The sequence below is a fragment of the Quercus lobata genome, chromosome 8, assembly GCF_001633185.2.
Source record: "Quercus lobata isolate SW786 chromosome 8, ValleyOak3.0 Primary Assembly, whole genome shotgun sequence".
Classification (NCBI taxonomy): Eukaryota; Viridiplantae; Streptophyta; class Magnoliopsida; order Fagales; family Fagaceae; genus Quercus; species Quercus lobata.
The window spans coordinates 60,626,338-60,652,853 of NC_044911.1; the positions used below are offsets into that span (position 1 = coordinate 60,626,338).

The window sequence follows — 26,516 nt, forward strand, 5'->3', positions numbered from 1 at the left end:
GAATGCAAAATCTTTTTTTCTCTAAATTCTTTTACGGAAGAAATGCAAAATATTCTCCAACAATAATCACGTTAATGAATCCTATAAAATCTCCCCTAGATTCAAAGCCATGCGTTTGACTTGCAAAACAATTTCCATAACAAGCACAAAATTGAGAAATCTACTTTCCAAGATGATACAACATATAAATCCTATGTTTTTGCCATACATATCTTCTATTGACTCCCTACATAATAAGAATCACAATTCACAGCCAAATCAGACATAAAAAAAGAAAAGAAAAGAAAAAAAAAAACCCAACGTGCCAATGCATACCAAGCATATCTGTATTTTTTATTCGAAAAAAGAAAAAAAGAAAAAAGAAAACCAAAAACAGTAACCCAACTTACTTATTATAATCCTAGTAAAAAAAAAAAAAACCCTAAAAGACCTATTGTAAGAACAAATCCCCTTAGAATTGATCATAGCCGTTGAAGAGTATATCCAACGGCTCAGATTACTCCACTGCTTGTGCTTATCACTCCCCCCACTCTCTTCTCGACTGCACTGTCTCTCTTTTCCCTCTTTCTTTTTCTCTCTCTGAAAATGGCGGAACTCATTGTTGATCATGTTCACTATGTACTCTCACTCCGATCTGTATCTCTTTGACTAAATTGCAACCCAAAAATCCAAACTTTAACTTAAACCCAGATTTTTTTTTTTTTGGTTTCTGCAAAATTTTTGAGACATGGGTTTGTGATTTTCAGCACAAAAGACAAAGTCTTTGAAGCTTTTGCAACATACCCATTTGATTTTTAACTATCTTGAGCTGATTCCCAGCTCAAAGTTTCAAACTTTAAGCAGTTTCAGTGTCTGTTTGATTTTTTTTTTTTTTGGTTCTCATATGTGATGGTCACTGATACTTATTCAAAGATGGCACCCGATGTTTCGGTGCGATCGGTGCTTAATAACAGTGAATACAGCGAAGATTTGGGGTTGTTGATTAGGGAGCAAAGGCGGCAACAAGAGGAGCTGAGTGATAGAGAGAAGGAGCTCAGTATGTATCGAAGTGGGTCGGCTCCACCGACTGTGGAGGGCTCTTTAAGTGCGGTGGGGGGCTTATTCGATGCCTCGGCGGTGATGGGCTTAAAGAAGAATGGTGGGAAAGGGGTTTTGAGTGAGGATGAGCTTCGTGCTGACCCGGCATACGTGAATTATTACTATGCGAATGTGAATCTGAACCCAAGGCTGCCTCCTCCGCTTCTTTCCAAGGAGGAAAGGCGGTTTGCGCAGCGGTTGAGTGGCGGCGGCGGCGTGGCCGGTTCGGGGGTGGGAGGGATTGGTGATAGGAGAAAAGTCAGTAGAGTAGGTGGTGAAGAAGGTGGTAATGGGAATGAGAATCGGTCGCTTTTTTCAGTGCAGCCGGGGTTTGGAGGTGAGGAGAATGGGAAGGGTGCTGCAGCTGAGTGGGGTGGAGATGGGTTGATTGGCTTGCCAGGGTTGGGGCTAGGGACTAGGCAGAAGAGTATTGCAGAGATCATTCAGGTGAAGTTATAGTGACTTGTAATGGTTTTGATTTAATTTGATTTCTACGATCATGAGTTTTAGATACTTTTTATGTTTTTGAAATGTGATTTTTGTTGCCTGAATTTGATATCCTGGAGGTCATGTTTCTCTTTCTGTTCTATGCTTGGCAGGGTTAATCATTATGTTCATTTTGAACTTCTGTGTTGAAGAATGAGTGGTTGATGTAATTTTTATGTTAGTTTCTTGTGTGATTGCAACTGCTCTCTATGGTTGTGTCATTGGTGTCTTTCCATGTTGGTCTATGTGTACCTGGTTTAATCAATATTAGGTCCTTGTGATCAGCAGTGATATTTGATCTTCCTAAAAGAAATTAAAATTTCTTTCTCATTGACTTCAATATAGATATTTTATGTAATTTCTTTGTTTTGCTTACTTCAATCTGCTCTCATGTTGGTTCACCAATTGCATAATCTCTCAATGTGTTGAAGAATGTGCCTGTTCGTGTTATCTATACTAGCCCTGTTCTTTAGCTAAATGTTGGTGGCACCTCTGAACCTTGATCTGGTGAGAAGCAATTGGTTCATAATTAGATAGGCACCACATTGGAAGAGTAAAATGTCCTTGCACTAGTTTGAAACAAAGTAAAAAAAAAAAAACATTGCAATTGGGTTTAATACTGATATACTGTATCCTAAAATCATGATCTTATCAAAAGTGGGTCTTCGTCTTACATGATATATGTGCTTCTAGTTGTTCTTTTAGTTGATTCTGGTATTCGTGGCATGTGCTGAAAGTTCTGCTTGATTTGCCCCACTTAAAGCTGCTGGCTTTATGGTTTAGTTTTTTGATGCAGGAGGATATACATGCATCTGTTTCTAGGCACCCATCTCGCCCATCTAGCCGAAATGCATTCGATAATGGTGTTGAAACTTCAGAGTCTCAGTTTGCTCATCTGCACCATGAATTGGCATCTATGGAGGCTTTGCGTTCTGGCGGACATAAGCAGAGCATGTCTGCCACCCAAAATATTGGTTCTTCGGCTTCTCATACTTATGCTTCTGCTCTAGGTGCCTCCCTGTCAAGAAGCACCACACCTGACCCTCAACTTGTGGCTAGGGCACCTAGTCCTCGAATTCCACCTGTTGGGAGGGCTAGCTCTATGGATAAAAGAACTATCAGTGGATCAAACTCATTCAATGGTGTCTCACCTAGTTTGAATGACTCTACTGATCTGGTCGCTGCTTTGTCTGGCATGAATCTGTCAACAAATGGTTTGGAAGAAAAAGAGAACCATTCAAGGTCACAAATACAACATGAAATTGATGATCACCATGACCTATTCAATTTGCAGGGTGATCTGAATCATATCAAACAACATTCATACTTAAACAAGTCTGAATCGGGGCATTTTCATCTACATCCTGGCCCCCAATCAACCAAAGGATACCCAATGATTGGAAATAGCAGTGGGGCTAGGATGGATCTAAACAACTCTTTCTTAAAATCTGATGAGAAAGTAGAACTTCAAAAGAATGCTGTTTCATCTGCTAACTCTTACCTGAAAGGACCATCTCCACCAACTCTTAATGGCCGAGGAAGTTCACCTTCTCACTATCAGAATTTAGATGGTATGAATACCTCCTTTCAAAACTATGGCTTGAGTGGCTATGCCATTAATCCCTCATCGCCATCCATGATGGGTAGCCAGCTTGGCAGTGGTAGTCTGCCGCCATTATTTGAAAATGCTGCTGCTGCATCTGCATTGGGAGTTAGTGGGATGGACTCCAGAGTATTGGGAGGAGGTTTCTCTTTAGGACCAAATATGTTGGCAGCAGGAGCTGATTTGCAGAATCTTAGCAGAGTTAGAAATCACACCGCAGGGATTGCTCTTCAGGTGCCGCTGATGGATCCATTATATCCTCAGTACTTGAGATCGAATGAGTATGCTGCTGCACAGGCTGCTGCCCTTAACGATGTGGCACTAGATAGGGATATGGGTAATTCTTACTTTGATTTAATTGAAATCCAGAAAGCTTATCTGGGGGCATTGCTTTCACCGCAAAAGTCACAGTTTGGTGTTCCCTACCTTGGTAAATCTCCTAGCTTGAATCATGGTTATTATGGAAATCCAGCATTAGGGCTTGGCATGTCATATCCTGGAAGCCCATTGGCTGGTGCTCTTCTGCCTAACTCCCCTGTTGGACCAGGTAGTCCTGTCAGGCACAGTGAGCGAAACATGCGTTTTCCTGGGATGAGAAATATAGCTGGGGGTGTCATGGGAGCTTGGCATTCGGAAGCTGGTGGAAACTTGGATGAAACTTTTGCATCCACTTTACTAGATGAGTTTAAGAGCAATAAAACTAAATGTTTTGAGCTTTCAGAAATAGCAGGCCATGTTGTCGAGTTCAGGTATTTACTTCTTGTTAAACCTTTTGGGCTGTTACGTAATGGTGACCTCCAAAAATTTGACCCTTTCATTAAATACCTTCTTGAACAGTGCCGATCAGTATGGGAGTCGATTTATTCAACAGAAACTTGAGACTGCCACATCAGAGGAGAAAAACATGGTTTTTGATGAAATTATGCCCCAAGCTCTTTCCCTAATGACTGATGTATTTGGTAATTATGTTATTCAGAAGGTAATTTTTTTAAAATCATTTTGCCTTTTATTTTCAAGTAGTCTGTATTATTGTTTTTTATTTTGTAGAAACACGTGGGAAGTGCTGGTGATGAAATTGCGTGGATCAAATTTGTTTATGGCTAACAGTTTTTCTTTTGTGTTCAGTTTTTTGAGCATGGAACTCCCTCCCAAATAAGAGAACTGGCTGACCAGCTCACTGGTCACGTGCTGAACCTTAGTCTTCAAATGTATGGGTGTCGAGTTATCCAGAAGGTATGGTCATTCAATGACCTGACTTATGAGAGTTTTACATTGTGTCAACCCATCCTTCATATTTGCTTTTTTTGTGTTTTCTTGCATGATCTTCAATAGTGGTATCTTCTACCTTCTTATTTCAACATGTGTTGACGAGACAAGCTTAAAAGTGTTATATAATATTCTTTGGCTATTGGGGAAAACCATGTCAAACCTGCTGTTTGAGAATGGTGAATAGGACATTCCTTTTTGAAGATTTATAGACACATGCAGGAATCTCTCTAAACTAACTTTAAATAGCAGATTGCACTTTTGAGATATTTTAGTTCTCCAAGCTGCACTTAGGTTTCCGTATATTGAATTAGATGAGTCACTACACTAACATTCTTTATATCAAATTGTAGAGAATGAGATAGCAGCTTAAATCATTCTGAATCTATGTTTTTAAAATACGAAGCCTTCAAATTTTCTCCTTAGCATACATGTCTTCAATTATGTTTGAATGCTGATTGTGTAAGTACAGGTATATTGACCTTGCATTAAATCTTGACATTCTTTGATTTTACTCTTCAGGCTATTGAAGTTGTTGATCTGGACCAGCAGACTAAAATGGTCAAGGAACTGGATGGCCATGTTATGCGTTGTGTACGTGATCAGAATGGGAACCATGTCATCCAGAAGTGCATTGAATGTGTACCTGAAGATGCAATCCATTTTATTGTTTCAACATTTTATGATCAAGTTGTGACGCTGTCTACCCATCCATATGGTTGTCGTGTCATACAGGTGAAGAAATTCTGTTTTTATATGGAGAGGGGAGTGGAGTGGGTGTTTGTGATTAAAAATGTAAGAATTTTATTGCTGAAGTGGTATCACTTTCATGTGACAGAGAATCCTGGAGCACTGCCATGACCCTAAAACACAGCAAATAATGATGGATGAGATTTTGCTGTCTGTTTGCATGTTGGCACAAGACCAATATGGGAATTATGTTGTTCAGGTTTGTTGTACTTCTTGGAAGCTTGTTTCTCATTACAATTTGGACTAATATGGGGTCATGATTGTTGGTTATTGATATCACTGTTTCCAAAACCATTAGACTTCCTTAAAGTGAATAATTTCATGTCTCCTTACCTTGACCTTGACTTATCCTACCTTTCAAATTCCTCAGTTAAATGGAGGGATAAAGAAAATAATGTGTATGTGTGTGTGTGTGTGCACTCGTTATAATTTATAACTGCCTTGGCCAACAGTCATGTATTCCTCCCAAGAGAAATGGTACTTCCTCCCGAATTGCGCATTCCGTGGTTTGTTTACTTGATGTTATTTTTCAAGGGCTGTGTATACTTCCAAACACCCTACCACCACCAACCTCCACCTGCACCTTTATTGTTTGGCGTAATTATTCACCTATGGTATTGCCTATTATAGAGAGTAATGTGGGCACCCCTAATGTGCTTGCTACCATGGAGCCTGTGTATTAAGGCCCTCTTATTCCTTGCTTCCAATTTACTCTTGAAGGATACATGCATGCCCACTATTCTTGGGTTGCAATTGAAATTATAACTGTATGTGTTTTTTCTATTGCTCTCTACTTTAACTCACTTGTTTTGTCAAAGTGTTTTGACTGCTTTTGTAAAATTTTACAGCATGTGCTGGAGCACGGAAAGCCACATGAACGTTCATCCATAATTACTAAATTAACCGGTCAGATAGTTCAAATGAGCCAGCAGAAGTTTGCCTCCAATGTTATAGAGAAGTGCTTGAGTTTTGGAACTGCTGCTGAACGCCAGGCCTTGGTTACCGAGATGCTTGGTGCCACTGATGAAAATGAGCCCCTTCAGGTTTGTTAACCATACAATTGCTCCCTATCATTAAATAAATATACTACATAGCCTGTTCAGGTTTCTGATTGCTTTAGTAATCTCAAGTCCTTTTAAATTAGTGCCTCTTAATATTCCCTTGCAGATAGAATAGTTTGGTGTCAGAACCCTGCCCTTCCCCATCTCCCAGGCTCCCCGCCCCTATCTTCTTCTAAAATTATGCCATAGTGGAAGATATGAGAAACCTCTGTACTGAAACAGATAGTGCCTTTTGATATGGGGCTAATAATGCCAATTGGACGGTTAACCTTAGATTATTGAAGGTTTCTATTAGTATAAACTAGTTATTAACTTCCTACCTACATATTGGTACATTTAGAATATATGCTATAAAATACATATCAAATGTTCATATCTAAGTTAACAATGTCAAAGCTCATGTTTTGAATTTTTGTCAACTCTTGAAAAATCATTGTAAACATTTGGTAGAGTATGTAAATTGTTCATTCTTGGTTGCTCCATTTTAGTTAAAATAAAAAGAAAGTAAATTGTTGTCCTAATATACTTAGTGGGTAATTTTTGCTATTGTGATGTAATGAATTTATTTAATGTTTTACATTTTTAAATAAGTTATACAAATTGAGTGAGTTATAAAGAAAATATATTGAAAAGGAAGTCACTTTTTAGAATATTGTAAAATTCTCATTAAAGTTTATATTTAAATTAATAATGCGTTTAAGTAAGAAATTTGGATTAGTTTCAAATGGGTTGGAAGTAGGTTTAAATGGGCTTGAAGTAAAATGGGTTAGAATTAGTTTTATGTGCTTGAAGTAGTTTTAATGAGCTAAGAGTATTTTAAATAGGAAGGACAGTTGTAGAAAATTAAAACATGTGAATTCTGATTGGAATGACATTTGGTACAAAATTAAAGTTTAATTAGATTCTAAAATGGATCTTTATTGAGTTTCAACTTTAATATATTGTATAGATTTGAGTTTCTACTTTAATATATTGTATAGATTTGAGTTTCAACTGTAATATGTTGTACGGATTTGAGTTTCTACTTAATATATTGTATAGATTAAGGGTGTTTGATGTCTCCCTTGGCATCTCCAAAGCTTCATCTTAAGTGTTCTTGTAGCTTTTTCTAATTTTTTTTAAGTGAATCAGGTATTTGGATTGTTAGATCAGCAATTCCTGAGGTTTTCATGCTTGAGCATTTTAGGCCATTCTATGGGTCTGCGAGGGAAATTCATTTGCTAATGATTTTTGGTTTCTGTCTCTATGGATTTAGGTGATGATGAAAGATCAGTTTGCGAACTATGTTGTACAGAAGGTGTTGGAAACTTGTGATGACCAGCAACTTGAACTTATACTTAATCGAATAAAGGTCCATCTGAATGCTCTGAAGAAGTATACATATGGGAAGCATATAGTAGCACGTGTAGAGAAACTTGTGGCAGCTGGAGGTTTTTATTCTCTCTCTATACACACACACACATGCGTATTTTTGGGCTATTTTCTTGTACACAAGATGACTATAGAATATCGCCTTTTATGTAAAATTTTCATGCAGTAGATATTTTTAACACCTAATCTTGTAAAATGTTCATTGTTTGTCAATAAATTAAGCATTTGTGAGAACTTGAATATGTTAAGTATTTTACTTTTTTGGTGATATATCCCCTTGTTGGTTTTAAATCTTAAATTATTATGAATTGACTAGGGGAAGTTATGTTATGATTATACTGATATTATTTATACCTGAGTCTTCAATGCTTAACCAGCATGTAAATACCTTTCTAACAGGGTGCTTAATTTTTTTATTTTTTATTTTTGCAGAAAGAAGGATTAGCATTATGAATCCACATCCTACTGCAACGGCATAGGAAATGAAGTTCTTGTACAGCTAACTGAGGATAGTATGAGCACCCTCTTTCTTCTTTTTCTCATGTCTAGTATTGGCTCGATCTATCTATTCTGGTAGATAGCAGCCGACTGAAAATAAAATTGCTGCTTGTACTTAAAACTGTACATTGTTAGTTTGAGGATATACCTAGAATCAGGCTAGCTGAGGCACAGATGGTGAACAGACCTGATGCCCCTGGAGGAGATAAAAATTAGTGTACGAGTTTTAAGGGTGTAAAAAGGGAGGAGGTAGTGAATCTGTAACGGTGACTGTACAAAATGTTACCAGGCGGAGAGAGCCGTTGTGTTTAGGAGAGTCCAGAAATTTTCTTATGTATGGATTTATTTATTTTCTTTTATTTAAAGAACTTTTTCAATCCACTTTATGGCTGAGTCATATGCTTAAAAATTATTGATCTGTAACATCAGTGCTATTTTTTATGTTGCTAGTTATGATAGGGTGGATTGAATGATGGTGAGTTGTGGCTTGTTAATTGAGTTGGCAGTTCATGACTTTCTTTTTTGTTAGAATTGGTTGTTTATGTGAAATATTTGCTTCTTGATGTACTCCATGTTTTGGTTCCATAATGTGAATGAGATATTTCGTAACTCAATTAATTAATTGCTGCTTGGAATGCAGCAGACCCTTGTAGTACTAGTTTTCTTCCATTAATGGAAATATTAGCAGAAAGGCAACTATAACATTTAGTAGGTTCAAGGTTGTTGTCAACCGCCTTTAGGTTATAAATGATGCTTCTCACCCCATAAATACGGTGGTGTGGTGGGTGAACTCTCACATTTACGTGCCTACAGTGCACAACTTGCTTTTTAATTAGCAAAAGCATTTATTGTTTAGCAAAACGGCGTTGGTTTTGGTTCGTTCTTTGTTTAATGCAACCATTTTAGACTAGCTTTTTCCATGTATCATAAACACTGATAGATTGGAAGGATTTCCTTACATTGAAGAGAGAGGCTGATAAGGGAGAGGATAGAAAATTGGGTGGATGAAGTTTTTCACTTGGGTCAATTTATTGTCACACCAAATTGGGGAGAAAAAGGGAGAGAAAATGAGAGAAAATAAAATAATTTCTGTACTTTTTCATCATTTTACTTTTAATAAGAAATATATAATAGTAATTTACTCTTTATTATTCATTTTTGCATCATTTTGACCAAACACATGGGTAGAAAACAAATATCTTTTATCTTCTCATTTTTTCTGTCATCTTATTTTTCTATCATTCCTACCAAACAAAACTTGGGAGTATTTGCTAGATAAAACAATAAATATTAAAATTCAAAATAAGAGTAATTGATCTCGTGGTTGTATATGACTTATATTAAACTTGTCCAATACATTTTTGTAGTATATGACTTACGTTGAAAAGAAACCCAAAAATCACAATTAAGGGATACCTTTCCAAATTGTTGGAGTACCATCGAGGGAGCCATGAGTCCGATCTCTGGTTGGAGTGAATGATTCGGGTTTCTTGGAGTGAACGATTCGGGTTTATCTTTGTCTCTTGAAAACAAAAAAAGGCACATAGGTTGAGATTTTTCCATTCAAACACCTTTGCCAGACCCACCACTAGAAGTCGATGTGCCACCACCACCACCACCACCACCACCACCAAATCTATGCATCACCTCTGATTTATGTAGATCAGTTTATGAGAGAGAGAGAGAGAGAGAGAGAGAGAGAGAGAGAGAGATTGGTGTATTGATGAACAGTACCAAGTTAAGTGTATTGAGGTATTGTTCATTTGTTATTTTTGCATATTTAAAATGTTGAGCTTGATGCATGATCTTTCTAAGTGGATTTAGCTATATTTCTGGCTAAACATCATTTTGGAAAGCTTGATGTTAATGCTTTTACGCATCTTAATCCTTTTCTGATAATGCCATTTGTTTTAAGTTTAGTTTGTTCAAAATTATGCATCATGTCTTACCGATTCATTCTGTATATAGTTTTATACGTACTTTTGTAGTAAAGACTAGTTCAATTTATTTTATGGTTCAAATTAAATATTACAAATTTAAATCGTCACTTTGTGAAATGAAAAGGATCTTGTTGCTTAAATCCTTCAACATCATTCTCTGCAATTGAATACCTTTTTATTTTTTATTTTATTTTATGCGCAAATGGGAGATCAAAGTCGCTGCGGATACAGCTGACTGCGTTTTATGGAACTCTTCTTCTATCACCCCATGAGTATTGTGTATAACAGAACATTTGCATGTTTGACACAACTGAAAAAATAGCCCACTCTCCTTTGCAAGCAAAATCAAGTTTTGGCCAGCAAGGCGAAATCTATGACTGAAGTTCCAAATCAAGTGAGAGAACCCAAAACAAATTTTGGATCCATCACTCCTTACTAGATATCTTTTCAGGTATAGGAAAATTTATGATAGTTGATGAACATATCTTCTTTGAGAGAAGGTATCTGTCCATTCATAAATGCTATAGCCAAACATGAAAATGCTGCCAAGATTTGGTATGTATAGTTGTATACTTCACTCCGTTTTAATACACAAATAAGTAAATTACTTTTGACTCTTGAGGAGTAAGCTTGATTTCTTGAGGTGAAATCTTGGCATTTTGCTGTGGTAAAAGCATAGTAATAGTGAAAGGGTACACAATTTTATTACACAGTTGAAATGATCAAAAACCTACTTATTTTTAACCAATTCGTCAAATGTATAACATAAACCCACCACAAATTTCTCTGGTCCAAATTTTCAGCTCTTAATAGTATGGGTTGTGTTAATAGGCACCTTACTGTCCCTGTTAACAGCAACTTTATAGGCTATAAGACCAACTTCATAAAAAGCACAAAAAATAATAAAATAGACTGTGTGATAAGTTTTATGCATTTTTCTTCTATTTATCCAATTTTTTTATTAAGTGAGATCTACATTAGTCCAACTTTAACAAGTCCAACCTTAACAAGTACTGCACGATACATATTAACATTTGCCTAATAGTATTAGCAAAACACAGAAGCTTCCTTTAAACCCTTTGAAGCAATGAGATGCATTTGACAGTACCTGGTAGGAACAGCCAAACAGGGTACTAAAAAGCTGTAGTGCTCCTACCAAAAAACCGTCCTCTACAGTTTGTATTGTAAACTTGAGGGCTGATCTAATGTACTAAAATCCAACCTTGACTTTAGATTTTGTTTCAATTATCAGCATCCTAAATTAAGGTACCAAGTATTTATACTTTATGGTTACCCTAAACCAACTTCAAATCCCCACTCCCTCATTGTAACTATTGAATTTATCAAAAAAGTTGGCTAAACCTTTAACAATGCAAATTGTACAGAAAATTCAAAACGATATCAAGAACGATTGATGATTAAATTGAAAAGAAACTTCCATAAATAACAAATGAACGTCCAATCTCCAATTACTCACAACAATGAAAAACTTGGAACTGTAGGAACTACAAGTACAAGTCTAGAAGACATCAATGATAACAACAACAAAGTAAATATAGAAACCACTAGCGGCTAGCTCTTGACCAAACATCTTTATCAATTAGGAGGGCAAAATGTGATAACATACCTAGGAGCCCTGCAAGTCTTAAGCGCAGTAGAATCATCAAATGCGTAACTATAAGCTCGTGGACAGATGGCCTTAAAAAGATGAGCAAAAATAGTTGGCTTGCAACTTTTTGGATTTGCAAACACCCCAGTACAGCAATACCTATCTGTTTTAGCAGCCAAACAAGCACTCTTACAAGCCACAACTTTCCCTTGTCTCTTTATCTCCAAAGCAGATGGGCAACAAACATTCAAATTAGCCTCACAAGCCGCTACACCACATCCCACACCACCACCTATAGGAACCATTGACACTGGCAAGTTGAACCCATCAACCAAACTCACATCATAGTAATGCAAGCTTGATTTAGAGGTTCCAAATGTCATTTCAACAACTGTGGCCGGAGGAACTCCACCAATGCCTTGGCAATGCAAAAGGCCAGCACAGTCACCAGTTTGGCATGAACCTTTGCCGGTTTCTTCATCAAAGCAACAACCTTGTCTGCCCCATACTCTTCCAGACCATCTTTCCGGGACTTCAAACACTACTTCCTCACCACTATAGAGATGAAAGCCACCATTTTTGGGGGTTAAATGGCCTGCAGTGGCAAGAAGTCCAGGCCATATGTTTTCCTTGCAATTGTTCACTATTATGAGTTGTGTCCCATCTGCAAAACAAAGTTAACAACAGGCAACAATTTAAGCTTTTCAACTATACCATACATATATTTGAAAGGTTTTAAGATTGTCATGTTGTGAGAGAAACGAGTTTACCTGTGAAGGAAAGGGTGTAGAGAATGTAGAAGAAGAAGATAACTAAGGAAGTTGGCATTTTGTTCTTCTTAATTTGTTTTGGAATTTGGATAGGAACTGATAGCTTGCACTTTTATGTTTTGAGAAAGTGATTGTAATAGGGAGAGTGAGAGTGGGGAAGTGGGTTCCTTCTTTTTCGCCACCATGAAATGATACATCCGTAGAAAAAAAAAAGCCAACTGCATGATGTTTTAAACAGAGACAAAAACTGGAGGACAACGAAGTAAAATTATATGTCTAACTGGTTCAAAACAACGTCAATTTACTGGTTCAAAAAACCAACTGCTATCTCAACTCCCACAAAAAAAAAAAAAAAGAAAAAAGAAAAAGAAAAAGAAAAAGAAAAAGAAAAAAAGTCCGAGAAAAGGAACACGCTTTCTTTGGCAAAACTGCAATACCCAAAGGTTTGGCTTTAAGTTTTTCTTTCATATGTTTAATGGGTAAAGGTTCTGTATATATATTTTTCTTACTATGGTTTCTCTCCAATGTGTTGTGAGAAGATTTCCAACCAACTTTTCCAAAAGGTCATTAGTTTTTTACTTTAATTCTCTGTTATTTCCCTTATTTTGCAATTTTTTTTTTTTTGAAAAACAAATGGATATTGTATGTCACACTGAGGGATTTGGTTTTACCGTTTTAGGATTTAAAATTTTGGATTGTGAGGTCTTTTTATAACATTCTGTGCAAACTTTATTGCAATAAAATAGTTTGTAATTTTTTTTCTTTTTTTGTTGGGTTGACTTATTCACAAATTTGTTGGATTGCATAAAGGCCAAATTGAATAAGTTCCGGTGAGAGACACTATTACTTGATTGCTCATTTGAAGCAAAGCACACAGATACTGATGTATAAAACCGCACAACCCAGTCCTAAAGTTGGGGCTTGAATCTGGGTTGTTTTCACAGAAATTCAGATACTGATGCGTCCATGAATTTGGGTTGGGGTGGGTCTAGAAAATTACAATTAGGTAGTGATAGCCTCGAGTGCATAGTGGTGGCTGTTGTGTATTTCTGTCCTGTTTGTATGGTATTAAGTTAGAGCAGTTTTAGTAGGTCGTTTTTTTAAGAAATGTTATGTTTATAATATTTTTAAACAAATCAGTTAGCTAGCTATAGTATTTTGTAGGGTGTATTTTATTTAGGATTAGAATACTTTGGTAAGATTTTCTTTAGTCAAATCCAAACTATATTTCTCTCCTCTCTATATGTCCCACTTTCCATCAATCAATCAATATATTTGTCTGTATATATTAAGAGGATTCAAAAAGTTAGTTATTATTATTTTTTTTTTTCTGTTAAAAATACCCTTAAATTAGTTAACTAACAACTTAAAAATGAGGTTAAAATAGTAAATTGGCAAAAGAAAGTTAGTTATTACTTTTTTTATTGTCAAAAATACCCATACCTAAAACTTAAAAATGAGGTTAAAATAGTGAATTGATAAAAATAATAAATTCCTACTTTTAAGTTGAAATGCCTTTATGCTCCTAATAAACTCTTATTTTTACGTTGATTTAAATTCCTACTTCTATTCACTAACTCCCTACAAAATAAGATCACTCTTTTGTTAGTTTTAAAACTTCTCAAATCTACAAAACACACCTCACGTATTCTTTTTTTTGATTAGAAAAAGTAGAAATCTCAAATTATAATAATGTAAATTATTAATCTTTACCCAAAAAAAGAAAAGCTTCTGAGCACGCACGTGAGCATTTGCTCAGAAGTTAGTTTGTATATATTAAGAAGATTCAGAAAGTTAGTTATTACTTTTTTTCCTGTAAAAAATACTCCTAAATTAATTAACCCATAACTTAAAAATAGAGTCAAAATAGTAAATTGGCAAAAAAAAGTTACTTATTGCTTTTTTTACTGTCAAAAATACCCCTACCTAAAACTTAAAAATGAGGTTAAAATAGTAAATTGACAAAAATAATAAATTCCTACTTTTACGTTGAAATACCTTCCTGCTTCTAATAAACTCCCACTTTTACGTTGATTTAAATTTCTACTTCTAGGTTGATTTAAATTTCTACTTCTACTCACTACCTCCCTACAAAATAGGATTACTTTTTTGTTAGTTTTAAAATGAGAGATGCTATGTCTATAACATTTTTACAACAAATCACAGGTGGTTAGTTATTATTAGTTCAAATTTGAAATTAACACAAAGATTACTTTTTTGCCCTAATAATAACAACCAGTAACAATTTGCCACTTAGAATTTATTGTAAAAATATTGTAGACATATCATTTTTCTTTTAAAATTCCTTTAATCTACTAAACTCACCCCACGTATTTTTTTTTTTTTATTGGAAAAAGTAGAAATCCCAAATTATAATAAATATAAATTATTAATCTTTACCAAAAAAATAGAAGAGCCTTTGAGCACGTGTGTGAGTGCGTGCTCAGAGGCTAGTCTATATATGTTAAGAGGATTTAGAAAGTTAGTTGTTACTTTTTTTCCTGTCAAAAATACTCTTAAATTAATTAACCAACAACTTAAAAATGAGATTAAAATAGTAAATTAGAAAAAGAAAGTTAGTTATTGTTTTTTTTACTGTCAAAAATACCCCTACCTAAAACTTAAAAATGGGACTAAAATAGTAAATTGACAAAAATAATAAATATCTACTTCTGCGTTGATATGTCTTCCTACTTCTAATAAACTCCTATTTTTACGTTGATTTAAATTTTTGCTTCTACTCATTAACTCCCTACAAAATAGGATAACTCTTTTGTTAGTTTCAAAACTCCTCTAATCTACAAAACTCATCCCACGATATATATATATATATATATATTTTTTACTTCATCATGATGTATTTGTTTATTCTGTCCTCCTTTTTTTTCATATTTTTTTTTTTGTTATTGAAAAAAGTAGAAATCCTAAATTATAATAAATTCAAATCATTAATCTTTATCAAAAAATAGAAGAGCCTCTAAGTACACATATATAAAAGTAGAGACCTTATACGGGAGTGCATGAGACAAGAAATATTAATTATTTTTCATAATAGCCAAATAACAAAACATATTTTTTGGTTCATTTCAGGGACATAACAAATACAAGAAAACGAGTTAGTTTTCTATAATATATATGAATGTTAAGCTGTTGAAATAAACAAAACATGGAGATTATAATATGAATGTCTAGCTGTTGAGGCATTTCGCACCATCATTTCTTGGTGAGGATGTATTCACACAACAATAATTAGATGCTGTTTTTCCGTTTTCTTTATTGTTTTTTTTTTTTTTTGGGTGTGGAATAGATAAGAGGACCATTATCGTCATTATCCAAAGAAAAGGAGAAGTAATTCAAAGCAAACAATAATGGCTTCCACTTTGTCATCCCCTTTTTAGGACAAGATTCTCTCCTCTGTGTCAGATTATCCTATTATAAAAAAGAAATTTTATTGGGATATGGATGCATGTGCTTGATAAAGCTCGTTTGAAAAAAATTACATATAAGAGAATTTTCTATTAGAATTGTCAAAGATACAAGTTGTATGAAGTAATTCTTGATTTGGTAATGTACATTCAGGTGAGTGATATTTTGCAGAAGAGAAAAAGAACAGCTTGAACCATGCTCAAAGATAGACACTCTGAATCCAAAATGCAACTCAGTCAGAAAATGAGAAACAAAAAGAAAAGAAACTAGAATGCAAACCAATAATAGATATGGGACAAACGCAGCTTTCCAATGGAAGAGCAATCTTTATGTAGTATCAAATTCTAGTTATTTATAGAAAATATCAAGGGGAGAAGAGAAAACAGAAGAAATTTTCAACCTGATTCTCCTTTGTGTGTGTGTGTGAGAGAGAACCACATCAAAGCAGCAAGGAACATTTGGATGAGTTAACAGAAAGAGGCGCAATATAACAAAATTACAGCAAGAGCTCAACGTCTATATTCATTTGTTGAAGCAAAGGCACTTAAGAGGTTATGGGGAATACAGTGTTGTAGAAAAATAATAATTGAAAATTATAGATTTAATGTTTGAATTGTTTCAATTTAAATAAATCAAAATAAAGAAGATGTGAGCGTCAAAAACTAACTGACCTAGGGATACTGCGTGAATCCACAGGTAGTATTTAATTGACTGACAAAATTTATTTGTAAAAGATAAATGGGGAATAAACACTCCACAATAAGAAACTCAAACAATTAATTTTATCAACATCATATATTTTAGATGAAGCTAATGTATTATAATAGGAAAATTTCTCTTTGCTGTGGTGTTGCACTCTCTCTTGGATAGATGATTTTTTCTCTACTTTTCCTTCAGTCACTATTTTCCAACCCCTTTCTATTTGCCTGTCTCCCCCCCTTATATAGGTACATTTCTTGCCCTTATCCCTACAGCAGTTTTGTCTCCAGCTGAATTTCCAGGGATATTTTCCTCTCCTTTATTGGTTTCTTCCCTCTCCTTATCCTGTAACATGTCTTTTGAGGTGTTTGTACTGTTCAGGTTGTCTTATATGCATTCAATGTGACAGAGGTCAGGTGGTAATCCCTCGTTAATGCGGAGGTAAAGATGTCAACCCTTCTTACTTGTTCTGGAAGATTTCTTGAGGTTGCGGAGGTAAAGATCTCAACCCTTCTTACTTGTTCTGGAAGATTTCCTGAGGTTCTAAATCCCAATTGTAGGTTATACATGGATCATTTGTACGCACTTCCTTGGATAGAAGGCTTGCTATCCCTCTCACGGGATCGCTTTATATGGATTCCCCTTCCCTCCTAGATGCTCGGGACAACCTCACTCCACTCCATCAGATCTGGTAAGCCATTGGGCCTTCGTGTGAATATGTGGGTCTGGCCCATTTCACTCCACGGGGCCCAGTAGATATTTGGGCTTCATGCAATATGAGGACTTGTCCACTCCCCACAGAAGATATAGATTCACATTGGTCAAATAATAATTGACTCCAACCTCTTCAGTTTTGACAGTATATTTAGCCTTGAGGTTTCAAAAAGAGTGGGAAATTCTAGCTGTGACTTAAATAGTACACTGACAAGAACCTCTAAAAAATTTAAAAGAAAAGAAATCCATCCTTAATTCCTATATTGGAAGAATATTATATAAATCTCTAACAGTATGATTGACTACGATTTCCATGAGTTGAGTTATGACTCCTTAGTTAGCATAATTTTAAACGATTTCCTATAATCTTTTAAACTTTAAACTATTTCCAAGTTTTCAAAATACGTAACAAGTAGTTGTTTCACAAGTATCTGCGGCTCCATAGTCTTCTGTCTGTAACAAAAGAAAGATATTTCAGTTTTAAGCAATATCCATTTTAATTTTATTCATCTATTGACAAAAAAAATCACAATCACACATGCAACATCATAGTATGGAGGTTACTATTGTCACTACCATCTAAGTCAAACTAGCCCAATTCCCACACGATGTGCGATGCATTTTGTTATTAGTTTTCTCTAATATTTCAATAATTTTCCTTAAAAAAATTATAATCTTTCATTTTTTATTTCATTAACAAAATAGAAAGACAATTAGAGTGGTGTAGTGATATGATCATAATATATATATTTATAAATTTGAAAATTGCATGATATAAATAGGCAAATATCGTGTCTACTCAAGAATGCAAATATCATTTTAAAAAGAAAAAAAAAATTGAAAGAAGAAAAAAAAATGCAAATGTTGATTTGATAAAATCAAAATGCAAATATCCTTCGATTACTTTCTTTGTGTTTCAAACTCTAATTAAATTTGAGTAAGGATACCATATTTCAAAATAATTGTTTCTCATATAAATCTTAGAAAAATGACATTAAAATTTCATTATATTTAAATAATTAATGCACCATTTAACATAATTAATATAACAAAATAATAAATGTATTTATCCCATTAGTAATCTCAATTAAAATAGTTTCTTATATAAAATTTATAAAAATAATCATATAAATTCCTCTAATATATATAAATAATTAATGCATTACTATAAATAATCAATAATATATGCATTTACTCAATTGGTTAATCCAATGAACTAATACTTTGGTATAAATGCGTGGAAGTCTAAATAAAGAAAATTTTAAGAAATGCGCTATATGACAGAACCCCATACTCTCTCGCATATATATAGGAACTACTTCATGTTTTGCACATCATTTCTACAAATTGCAATTAGATGGTAGTTATATATACAATCACTAAAATTAAAAAAAGAAAGCTTAAGCTATTAAGAAATAGTGAATTTAATTATTTCATAATTTTCCCTCACATGTGGGCCTAATTTTTTTTTTTATAAGTGGGGTCTAACATGTGGGATTTAATATTTTTTAAGTGGGAGGTAGAATAAAGTTAGAGATCAAACTCAACATCTTCTGCTTTAATACTATATTAAATTCCTGATTCAACGAAAATTTTAAGATATTAACAAATAGTAAATTTAATCATTGGGCAAATTACAATTTACACACCCATAGTTTGGTTGAAATTAAGTTGCCTAGCTGTGGTTTAAAATTTGACACATTACCCACTGGAGGTTTGACCGAAATTTAAGTTGTCTAACTGAACTAATCTCAAGTGGGTAAAATCTTAAATTTAAAATTACAGGTAGACAACTTAAATTACGGCCAAATCACAGACTGGTAAGTTGTAATATCCCCGTAATCATTTAACCATAACTTTAGTGGGTCCCAGTTAATTCAACTAGTAAAGTCTCTGATAGTTGAATAAAAGATTTAAGGTTCAATTCCCGTCTACACAAAAAATTGATCGGAGTCTTGGTCTGATGATAAAGAACTATTATCAGGAGCAGACGCTATAGATTGAAACTATCTAAAAAAAAAAAAACTTTAATACTGTCCAATCAACTATAAAGAATCGTCAGAACATGTAAGGTTAAGGAGTAATGGAAGTTGACAATTACAGTGTTTTAAATTTAATAAATTTTTATTGTGAAGAAAATTTCAATAATGACTATATTTGAAAAAGTGGAAGAAGCTAACTTAACTATTACTTATCAATAAAAGTTCATAAGAATTCCAGTTTTAACTTTTAAGTATCCGATCATGCATCACCGGGACTTAAGCCTCTAATCTACCTCTTAAGATGAGTAAAAGATGAAATGGATAGTGGAAGAAAGGGCAAAAGGATATGACAACCATGAGAGTTATGGTTAAAGCTCCAGAGAGCTAAGCTCAATCTATTAAGCTGAGTTCTCAATTCTTAAGGAATTAACATATATTATGATTTTGAATATAATATAATGACAAGAAAAAAAAATATAATATGATCAAATCTAACTAGTTTGCTGAGGATTCGAACTCAAAATTTTGTGATTAAGGCTTGGTTGTTGCATTTATTTATTATTCCAACAGTATCAAATAATATCAATGATATCGCTCCGAATCAGTAAGGTGGATGCTCTGGCTTCGGTGGGCTACTGAAGCCGTGGAAGGCTTACAAAAAGCAAACGCTGTCAAAAAGGGGACTGGAGAAGACCGGCCAAACCCCCTTCCGATGGCAAAGTTAGTCTCACAAGAATGAAGTTCCAAGTTTTTGGGAGTCAAGTCTCAAAATGTTCTTACCCCTCTCGGGTTTAGACCGGTCCTTTATATAGAGATCCTAGGGATGGTTATTTGTCCAATAACCTCCCCAAGATTTGTGGAAGCCAACGAGTCCGGAGTTAACTTCCTCAACGGCTACTAAAATTGTATCTGCTAACGGAAGTTAACTTATTTGATGGATTCATAGCGATAGCTACGGGTTTAGTAACTGCTACAGAGAGTCGAAAGTTTTCTAAGTGTTGCGTATTCGTCCGTCTGGTGTATGACGATTTGGTCGTCCCTGGACATCTGATGATCGTCCATGAACGAGTTTATCGTCCATGGGAGACTTCACTGATCAAGAGTAGTATTATTGTCCATGAAATTTTTTTCTTCTTCTGGGGTGATTCTTGGTCCAACTTACTCTATTGGCCCTGGACGATATCTTTGGACGAACTGGAGTTGGACTAATTTTCTACTTCCCTATCAATCAATAATCCAGAACTCACTCAAATTGAAAACTCATAAAAATAAGAATTGTTATAGCCCGAAAAAAAAAATGTAAAATTAAAAGAAAAAGGAAAAAAAAAAAAAAACAAAGGCCAACCTAGCAAAATCTAGCACCTATATATAATACCTAGACAAAAAACCTCTCTCTCTCTCTCTCTCTCTCTTCTCTCTCTCTCTCTCTCTCTCTCTATATATATATATATATATATATTAATAGGCAAAATTAAGAGAAAATCCAATTATGTTCTAAATTGGATTTCAATTGTTGTTTAATTTTGCGACACATGTCTTATTTAAATAGTTTTTTTTATTTATTATTATTTTTTTATTTTTAAAATTTTGTTCTAGGTGAGTTAAGGAAGTGTAAAATACGAATAGTCTAATAGAAATAAATCATTGAAAACTCAATAAAAAAAGAAAAGTAAACTCACATGTGTATATCTAAAAGAAATTAAAATAAAAAAATAAAAGAGAGAGAGAATAGAATTTGAATCTATATTTGTGTGTAATTGTAATTTTTTTTTTAATTATACATGTATATGCACGGTTTATACACTAGTATATATATAGGTAAAGAGAGAAAGTTAAATTAAAAATTGAAATTAGAATCCAATTTTGCATTATGTGTTTAAATTTATGTGGAGATCACATTATAATTATCCACTTAAGTTTTTTTAATCTTCGTACCAAGTGAGTTAATGAGTGCAAAATACTAAGAATATAATATTAATGAACTATAAAATTAAAAAAAAAACAATCACATATATTCAATAAATATTACCACATATTCTATCTTATTAAAAATTATTAAAAAAATGATTATAAGTAGTATTAAATTTAGGTAAAAATTTTAATATCTGACTAATTATGTTTACTTAAAAAAAATAATATTTGACTAATTATTTAAATTTTTGTAATAAATTTTACTTAATTTTAAATGCATCCATGCGTTTGCATAAGTTACATTTTTTTTTTTCTTGAGAAGATACATGAGTTTACATGCTATAATATTCATTAGTACACATTAGTATACACAATATTCATTAGTACATTAGTATACACAATATTTATTATTTTATGCATGTGATGTACACAAATTTTTTAATTAATATTTTCATATAAAACATGAAATAAATGGTATGAACAGACAATATGTAAAAGAATAACTGTCTTTTTAACGCTCAATTTTAAATCAGATCCAAGAAATTGAACCCTATTACAAGAATCAATATTTGATTTATTTATTTATTTTTCCATTTTGCCTGGAACGAAACAGAGCCCATAAAAAAAAGACAAGTTTGCAGTTTGCACCGGGAGGGGTTTTTTGGCTGAGTTTGCAAACAATCACCGGTTGACCCGAATCGCCGGTGACCGGCTGGTCTGGGTTGGTCTCTGGACCTGTGTGGCTCTCCAGCTAAGTAACCGAAATTCTCGGTTTTTTGTACCGGTCCATCTAAACCTTTGACCGCGTTTTTAACCTGATCAGGGTTAGACCGATTTTTTAATTAAAGTGGACTCAACCGGATAACCTCTACCCTAACCGGTCCATCCGGTTATTCACCCACTTTTCATAAAACCCTCCCCCCAGCCACTCTAACTCGGTTCTCTCTCTCTCTCTCTCTCTCTAGATTTCAAAGAACGGCCATTTCAAGTAAGGCCCTCTCTCTCACTTTCTCTCTCTAGTTCTTGTTTTTATTTTTATTTTCAAGTACAATATATTATGCTTTTTTATTTTTAATTTGTTGGGTACTAGGAATCTTTTTAGTTTGTTATGACTTATGAATAAATGAATGTTAATTTTGGTTTAGTTTTTGTTGTTGTTGATGATGTTAGTAACTTTTAGCATTTTCCACAGTTGTTGTTAAAAATAAGGTAGTTTGGTTGGTTAAAATGGCGACGGGTTTGGAACATGTACCTGTAACACCACAAAAACAAGACCCAGCATGGAAGCATTGTAGATTGTTTAAGAATGGTGACAGGTCACAGCTCAAATGTATATATTGTAACAAGTTGTTCAGGGGTGGTGGGATTCATAGGATTAAAGAACATCTAGCTGGTCAAAAGGGTAATGCCTCTGCTTGTCTTAGAGTTCCACCCGATGTTCGGGTCTCAATGCAACAAAGTTTAGATGGGGCTGTAGTGAAGAAGAGGAGGAAGCAGAGAATTGAGGATGAGATTTTGAATGTTAACCCGGTTAGTCATGAGTTGGATGTTATTGTTAATCAGAGTGATGTCAGTACTGGGCTCCAGCTGACTGGAGTTTCAGATGCAATTGAGCCCAATTCAAATTTGTTAGTGAGTTTGGAAGGGACTGGTGGGGGGGAGAGAAGGAAGAAGGAGAGAGTGAGGAGTTCTTTCACAAATGCTGCAAATGTTGATGCTACTGGAGGTGGTACTAGTAGTGTTGCATTAGGTTCAAAAAGGGTGAACAATCATGTTAATATGGCAATAGGGCGGTTTTTGTATGATATTGGGGCGCCACTGGATGCTGTGAACTCGGCTTATTTCAAGCCAATGATTGACGCGATTGCTACAGCAAGGGACGGGGTTGTGCCACCCTCATATCATGATATTCGGGGTTGGATTTTGAAGAATTCAGTTGAAGAAGTGAAGAATGACATTGATAAGATCAAGGCAACATGGGGGACGACTGGTTGTTCTATTTTGGTAGAACAGTGGTGCACAGAAACAAATAGGACTTTTTTACGTTTTTTGGCATATTGTCCTGAAGGAACAGTGTTTCTGAAATCCATGGATGCATCTGACATTATAAATTCATCGGATGCTTTGTATGAGTTGTTTAGGCAAGTGGTGGAAGAAGTTGGAGTAGAAAATGTGCTGCAAGTAATTTCTAATGGGGAAGAGAAATATATTGTTGCAGGCAGGCGGTTGACCGATACTTTCCCTACTCTGTATTGGAGTCCTTGTGCAGCTCGTTGCATAGATTTGATACTTGAGGATTTTGTGAATGTTGATTGGATAAATGCAGTAATTGAACAGGCTAGATCTGTTACCAAATTTGTCTACAATCATAGTGTGGTTTTGAATATGTTGAGAAGGCATACTTTTGGCAATGATATTGTAGAACCGGGAGTCACTTGCTCAGCTACAAACTTTACAATATTGAAACGAATGGTCAATCTCAAACACAATTTGCAGGCCATGGTTACTTCACAGGAGTGGATGGACTGCCCATATTCAAAGAAAACTGAGGGGCTGAGAATGTTAGATATTGTAACTAGTCAGTCATTTTGGTCCTCATGCATTCTGATAATCCAATTAACAAATCCTCTCCTGCAGCTCTTGAGAATAGCTGGTAGCGAGAAGAGGCCTGCCATGGGATATATTTATGCAGGAATATATCGTGCAAAAGAAACAATCAAGAAAGAACTTCTTAAGAGGGTGGATTATGTGGTCTACTGGAATATTATAGATTACAGGTGGGAACAACAGTGGCATCTTCCTCTTCATGCTGCAGGCTTCTTCCTTAACCCAAAGTTCTTTTATAGTATTGAAGGGGACATGCACCATGAGATCCTGTCAGGTATGTTTGATTGCATAGAGAGATTGGTTCCTGATACGAAAGTTCAAGATAAAATCATCAAAGAGGTAAACTCATACAAGAATGCAATGGGAGATTTTGGGAGGAAGATGGCAATTAGAGCTAGAGACACCTTGCTTCCTGGTGAGGGTCCATTTTACTAGATTCAATTTTTTTTACCCTTCAGATGCAATGTTATGGCTTTGTCTCTCTAAATTACTTGCATTCTTTAAAAATACTAATTGTGTAAAGGAGTTTACCACCATGCTTTGTTAGAATGACAACCCTGGTTATATATATAGCATGCATGACCATAACCTTTGTAGGGAAGCCTCCCTGTAGATCATTAAATCACTTTAAGCATATTGCACTAAAAATTTAGAAAAGCCCCTAGAATACAGGTGGAAATTTTTATCAATCAGCATTGGTCAAATAATTCCCCTGCACATCTTGCATGTATTTCAGAAGCAAAATCTTACTTGTCATCTTCCAATGAAGTTCAAATTTGTTATTTTTATCTGTTTAGCTGATTGGTGGTCAACGTATGGAGGAAGCTGTCCAAATCTGGCACGTTTGGCCATCCGTATTCTCAGTCAAACTTGCAGTTCAAATGGAAGTAGACGAAATCATATTTCTTATGAACAGACACATGAAACAAGGAACTACCTAGAGCGTCAACGCCTTACTGACCTTGTCTTTGTTCAGTACAATATGCGACTGGGACAAATGTAAGTACCAATGGACCTTTTATATATATGTAAATGTTGGTTTACTAATTGGGGGAGGGTTGAAATCTTAATTCTTTTTCCAACTTTTTTTCTTACAGGATTAAGAGCGAAGAACAGGATTCTATTGACCCTATTTCATTTGTGGGCACTAATGTTGTTGAAGACTGGATCATGGGGAAGGATGTCTGTGTGGATGATTATGAGAGTATAAATTGGATGTCAGTTGATCCACCTTCCACTAACTCAATGCTGTTAGGATCTTCAAATGATGAAGCTGAAGAATTGGGTTCAGGTAATTTTAGTTCCTTAGATGTGAAAATATTATTAGAGAGTTATGAAATTAATATGTATATTTTGATCAATTTGTAGGGTTTGATGACTATGAGATTCTAAATAGAGAGAAAGAGGGTGAGGAAAAATGTTGAAGACAATGTAGTGTGCCATTAGAGCAGGATTCAACTGATTCTCATTTATACCTGGAGAGTCCAGACTTATTACCTCCTGCAGGATGATTAAGCTTAGAAGATTATGTAAGTAAATGTTATGCCTCCAATCACAGATAGCTAATTATCATGTTAGAGATAGGAAAATAGCTAATAATTAGAATAAACAGTTGTATAATTTAAGCTGCTTTTGTAAATCTCATCTCTTCAATAGTTCATTCATTCAAGACATTCAGATGAACAGTGCTAAGCTGTATATGCACTATGCACTGAAGATATAGATTCTTTTTGAAGGAACATAATTTTCTGTATCTTTCTTTTGCTTGAATCATATTTTTTGTGACATCTGAGTAATTCATTTTTATATTTTGATTCAAAATTCTCAATTTACTACTACTAATCATGGTAGAATTCTTTACTAAGCCTTCTATTCCTACTACATGAAGTCAAGTTGGAAGAAATCCTATCCATCATCTCTGTCCTGTGCAGTAACGATTTTAGGTCAATATTTCTTACAACCTCAAGCCATGTTTTTTAGTTTGCCCTTTTTCCGTTATAGTTCCTTACTTGACTTAAATCACTTCACCTGATTATTATTATTATCTTTTCTCTTCATTTCACAAGCAAACTGTGTCTAGATGATTCATTCTCACGATTTATGAGACTTTTTGTCACCTATTAAATGTAGCAAATAAAAAAAGGGGGAATAAAGAATGTTTGAGGAAATATGTTTTATACATGTTATGTTGACAAATGCCTTGGTGTGATGGTAAGTGCCTTCCACCAAGAGTAACAAGTTGCCCAAGAATTACCTTCCCCAATCTCCTCTAGTTTTGTACACTAGGTACGACCTTTTTTATGTTGATTGTATATATAGTTTAAATTCTTTTTATTTGTATTTTGTGGATGATTAAGATTTTGTTTTGCTAATGTTCACTATTATGACTGTATGTGTTATGGTCCATTGTGCTGCAATATGTGAGAGAAGTGTCCACCTCTGAGCTGATGCTTGCCTTGCAAAATGTTTATATTTGTTGGGTTTACAACAAATTGATGTCTAGATTTGGTTGAGGTCCTCTATTGGCTTAATAAAAAGTCCAGAAATTCCTAGTAGGTTTTCTCTAGAACTCCTTGTTGCTGACTTGAGTGGTCTAATATCTACTGCTTACTTTGCTTTCATGATATTCTTGAGGTAGAAGCATTCTCAAAGACATGCAACAGTATAAGATTTTTATGCTAAAACACTCACTTTTAGACTGTGAGGTTCCTTTTAGATCCATCTGGAAGCTTTATCAATATAGAAA

At 34.5% G+C, this 26,516-nt stretch overlaps 3 protein-coding genes across 4 annotated transcripts; 2 read left to right on the forward strand and 1 right to left on the reverse strand.

Moving 5' to 3' along the window:
- The first annotated feature begins 516 nt into the window (after positions 1 to 516).
- LOC115954843 (pumilio homolog 1-like) lies at positions 517 to 8,661 on the forward strand. Of its 2 annotated transcripts, XM_031072801.1 has the most exons (10): positions 517 to 1,524; positions 2,360 to 3,596; positions 3,714 to 3,915; positions 4,004 to 4,145; positions 4,292 to 4,399; positions 4,955 to 5,167; positions 5,271 to 5,381; positions 6,031 to 6,225; positions 7,499 to 7,673; positions 8,047 to 8,661. In XM_031072801.1, exons 1-10 carry the CDS (start codon positions 889 to 891, stop codon positions 8,091 to 8,093), a joined length of 3,066 nt encoding a protein of 1,021 aa, XP_030928661.1. In that variant the 5' UTR covers positions 517 to 888; the 3' UTR covers positions 8,094 to 8,661. The 2 variants fall into 2 exon arrangements, with proteins under 2 accessions (XP_030928661.1, XP_030928660.1); XM_031072800.1 differs by having other exon boundaries at positions 518 to 1,524; positions 2,360 to 3,915.
- Positions 8,662 to 11,514: 2,853 nt separating this feature from the next.
- LOC115958500 (thaumatin-like protein) lies at positions 11,515 to 12,618 on the reverse strand. Its single transcript, XM_031076911.1, has 2 exons — positions 12,432 to 12,618; positions 11,515 to 12,325 (listed from the first exon to the last, which is right to left on the reverse strand). Exons 1-2 carry the CDS (start codon positions 12,487 to 12,489, stop codon positions 11,649 to 11,651), a joined length of 735 nt encoding a protein of 244 aa, XP_030932771.1. The 5' UTR covers positions 12,490 to 12,618; the 3' UTR covers positions 11,515 to 11,648.
- A 9,466-nt stretch (positions 12,619 to 22,084) lies between these two features.
- Positions 22,085 to 25,576, forward strand: LOC115957781. The gene is made up of 5 exons (XM_031076103.1): positions 22,085 to 22,151; positions 22,356 to 24,185; positions 24,568 to 24,769; positions 24,868 to 25,061; positions 25,139 to 25,576. The coding sequence occupies exons 2-5, from the start codon at positions 22,391 to 22,393 to the stop codon at positions 25,192 to 25,194; spliced, it is 2,247 nt and encodes a 748-aa protein (XP_030931963.1). The 5' UTR covers positions 22,085 to 22,151; positions 22,356 to 22,390; the 3' UTR covers positions 25,195 to 25,576.
- Positions 25,577 to 26,516: the final 940 nt, after the last annotated feature.

Bases quoted from the DNA above. Each gene is read 5' to 3' on its own strand.
- LOC115958500 (XM_031076911.1), bottom strand. From the start codon at position 12,489: ATGCCAACTTCCTTAGTTATCTTCTTCTTCTACATTCTCTACACCCTT. The intron at 12,326-12,431 runs GTAAACTCGTTT...TTTGTTTTGCAG, and splicing joins CTACACCCTTTCCTTCACAG to ATGGGACACAACTCATAATA.
- LOC115957781 (XM_031076103.1), top strand. From the start codon at position 22,391: ATGGCGACGGGTTTGGAACATGTACCTGTAACACCACAAAAACAAGAC. The intron at 24,186-24,567 runs GTGAGGGTCCAT...TTATCTGTTTAG, and splicing joins TAGAGACACCTTGCTTCCTG to CTGATTGGTGGTCAACGTAT. The intron at 24,770-24,867 runs GTAAGTACCAAT...TTTTTCTTACAG, and splicing joins AATATGCGACTGGGACAAAT to GATTAAGAGCGAAGAACAGG.
- LOC115954843 (XM_031072800.1), top strand. From the start codon at position 889: ATGGTCACTGATACTTATTCAAAGATGGCACCCGATGTTTCGGTGCGA. The intron at 5,382-6,030 runs GTTTGTTGTACT...AAAATTTTACAG, and splicing joins ATGGGAATTATGTTGTTCAG to CATGTGCTGGAGCACGGAAA. The intron at 6,226-7,498 runs GTTTGTTAACCA...CTATGGATTTAG, and splicing joins ATGAAAATGAGCCCCTTCAG to GTGATGATGAAAGATCAGTT.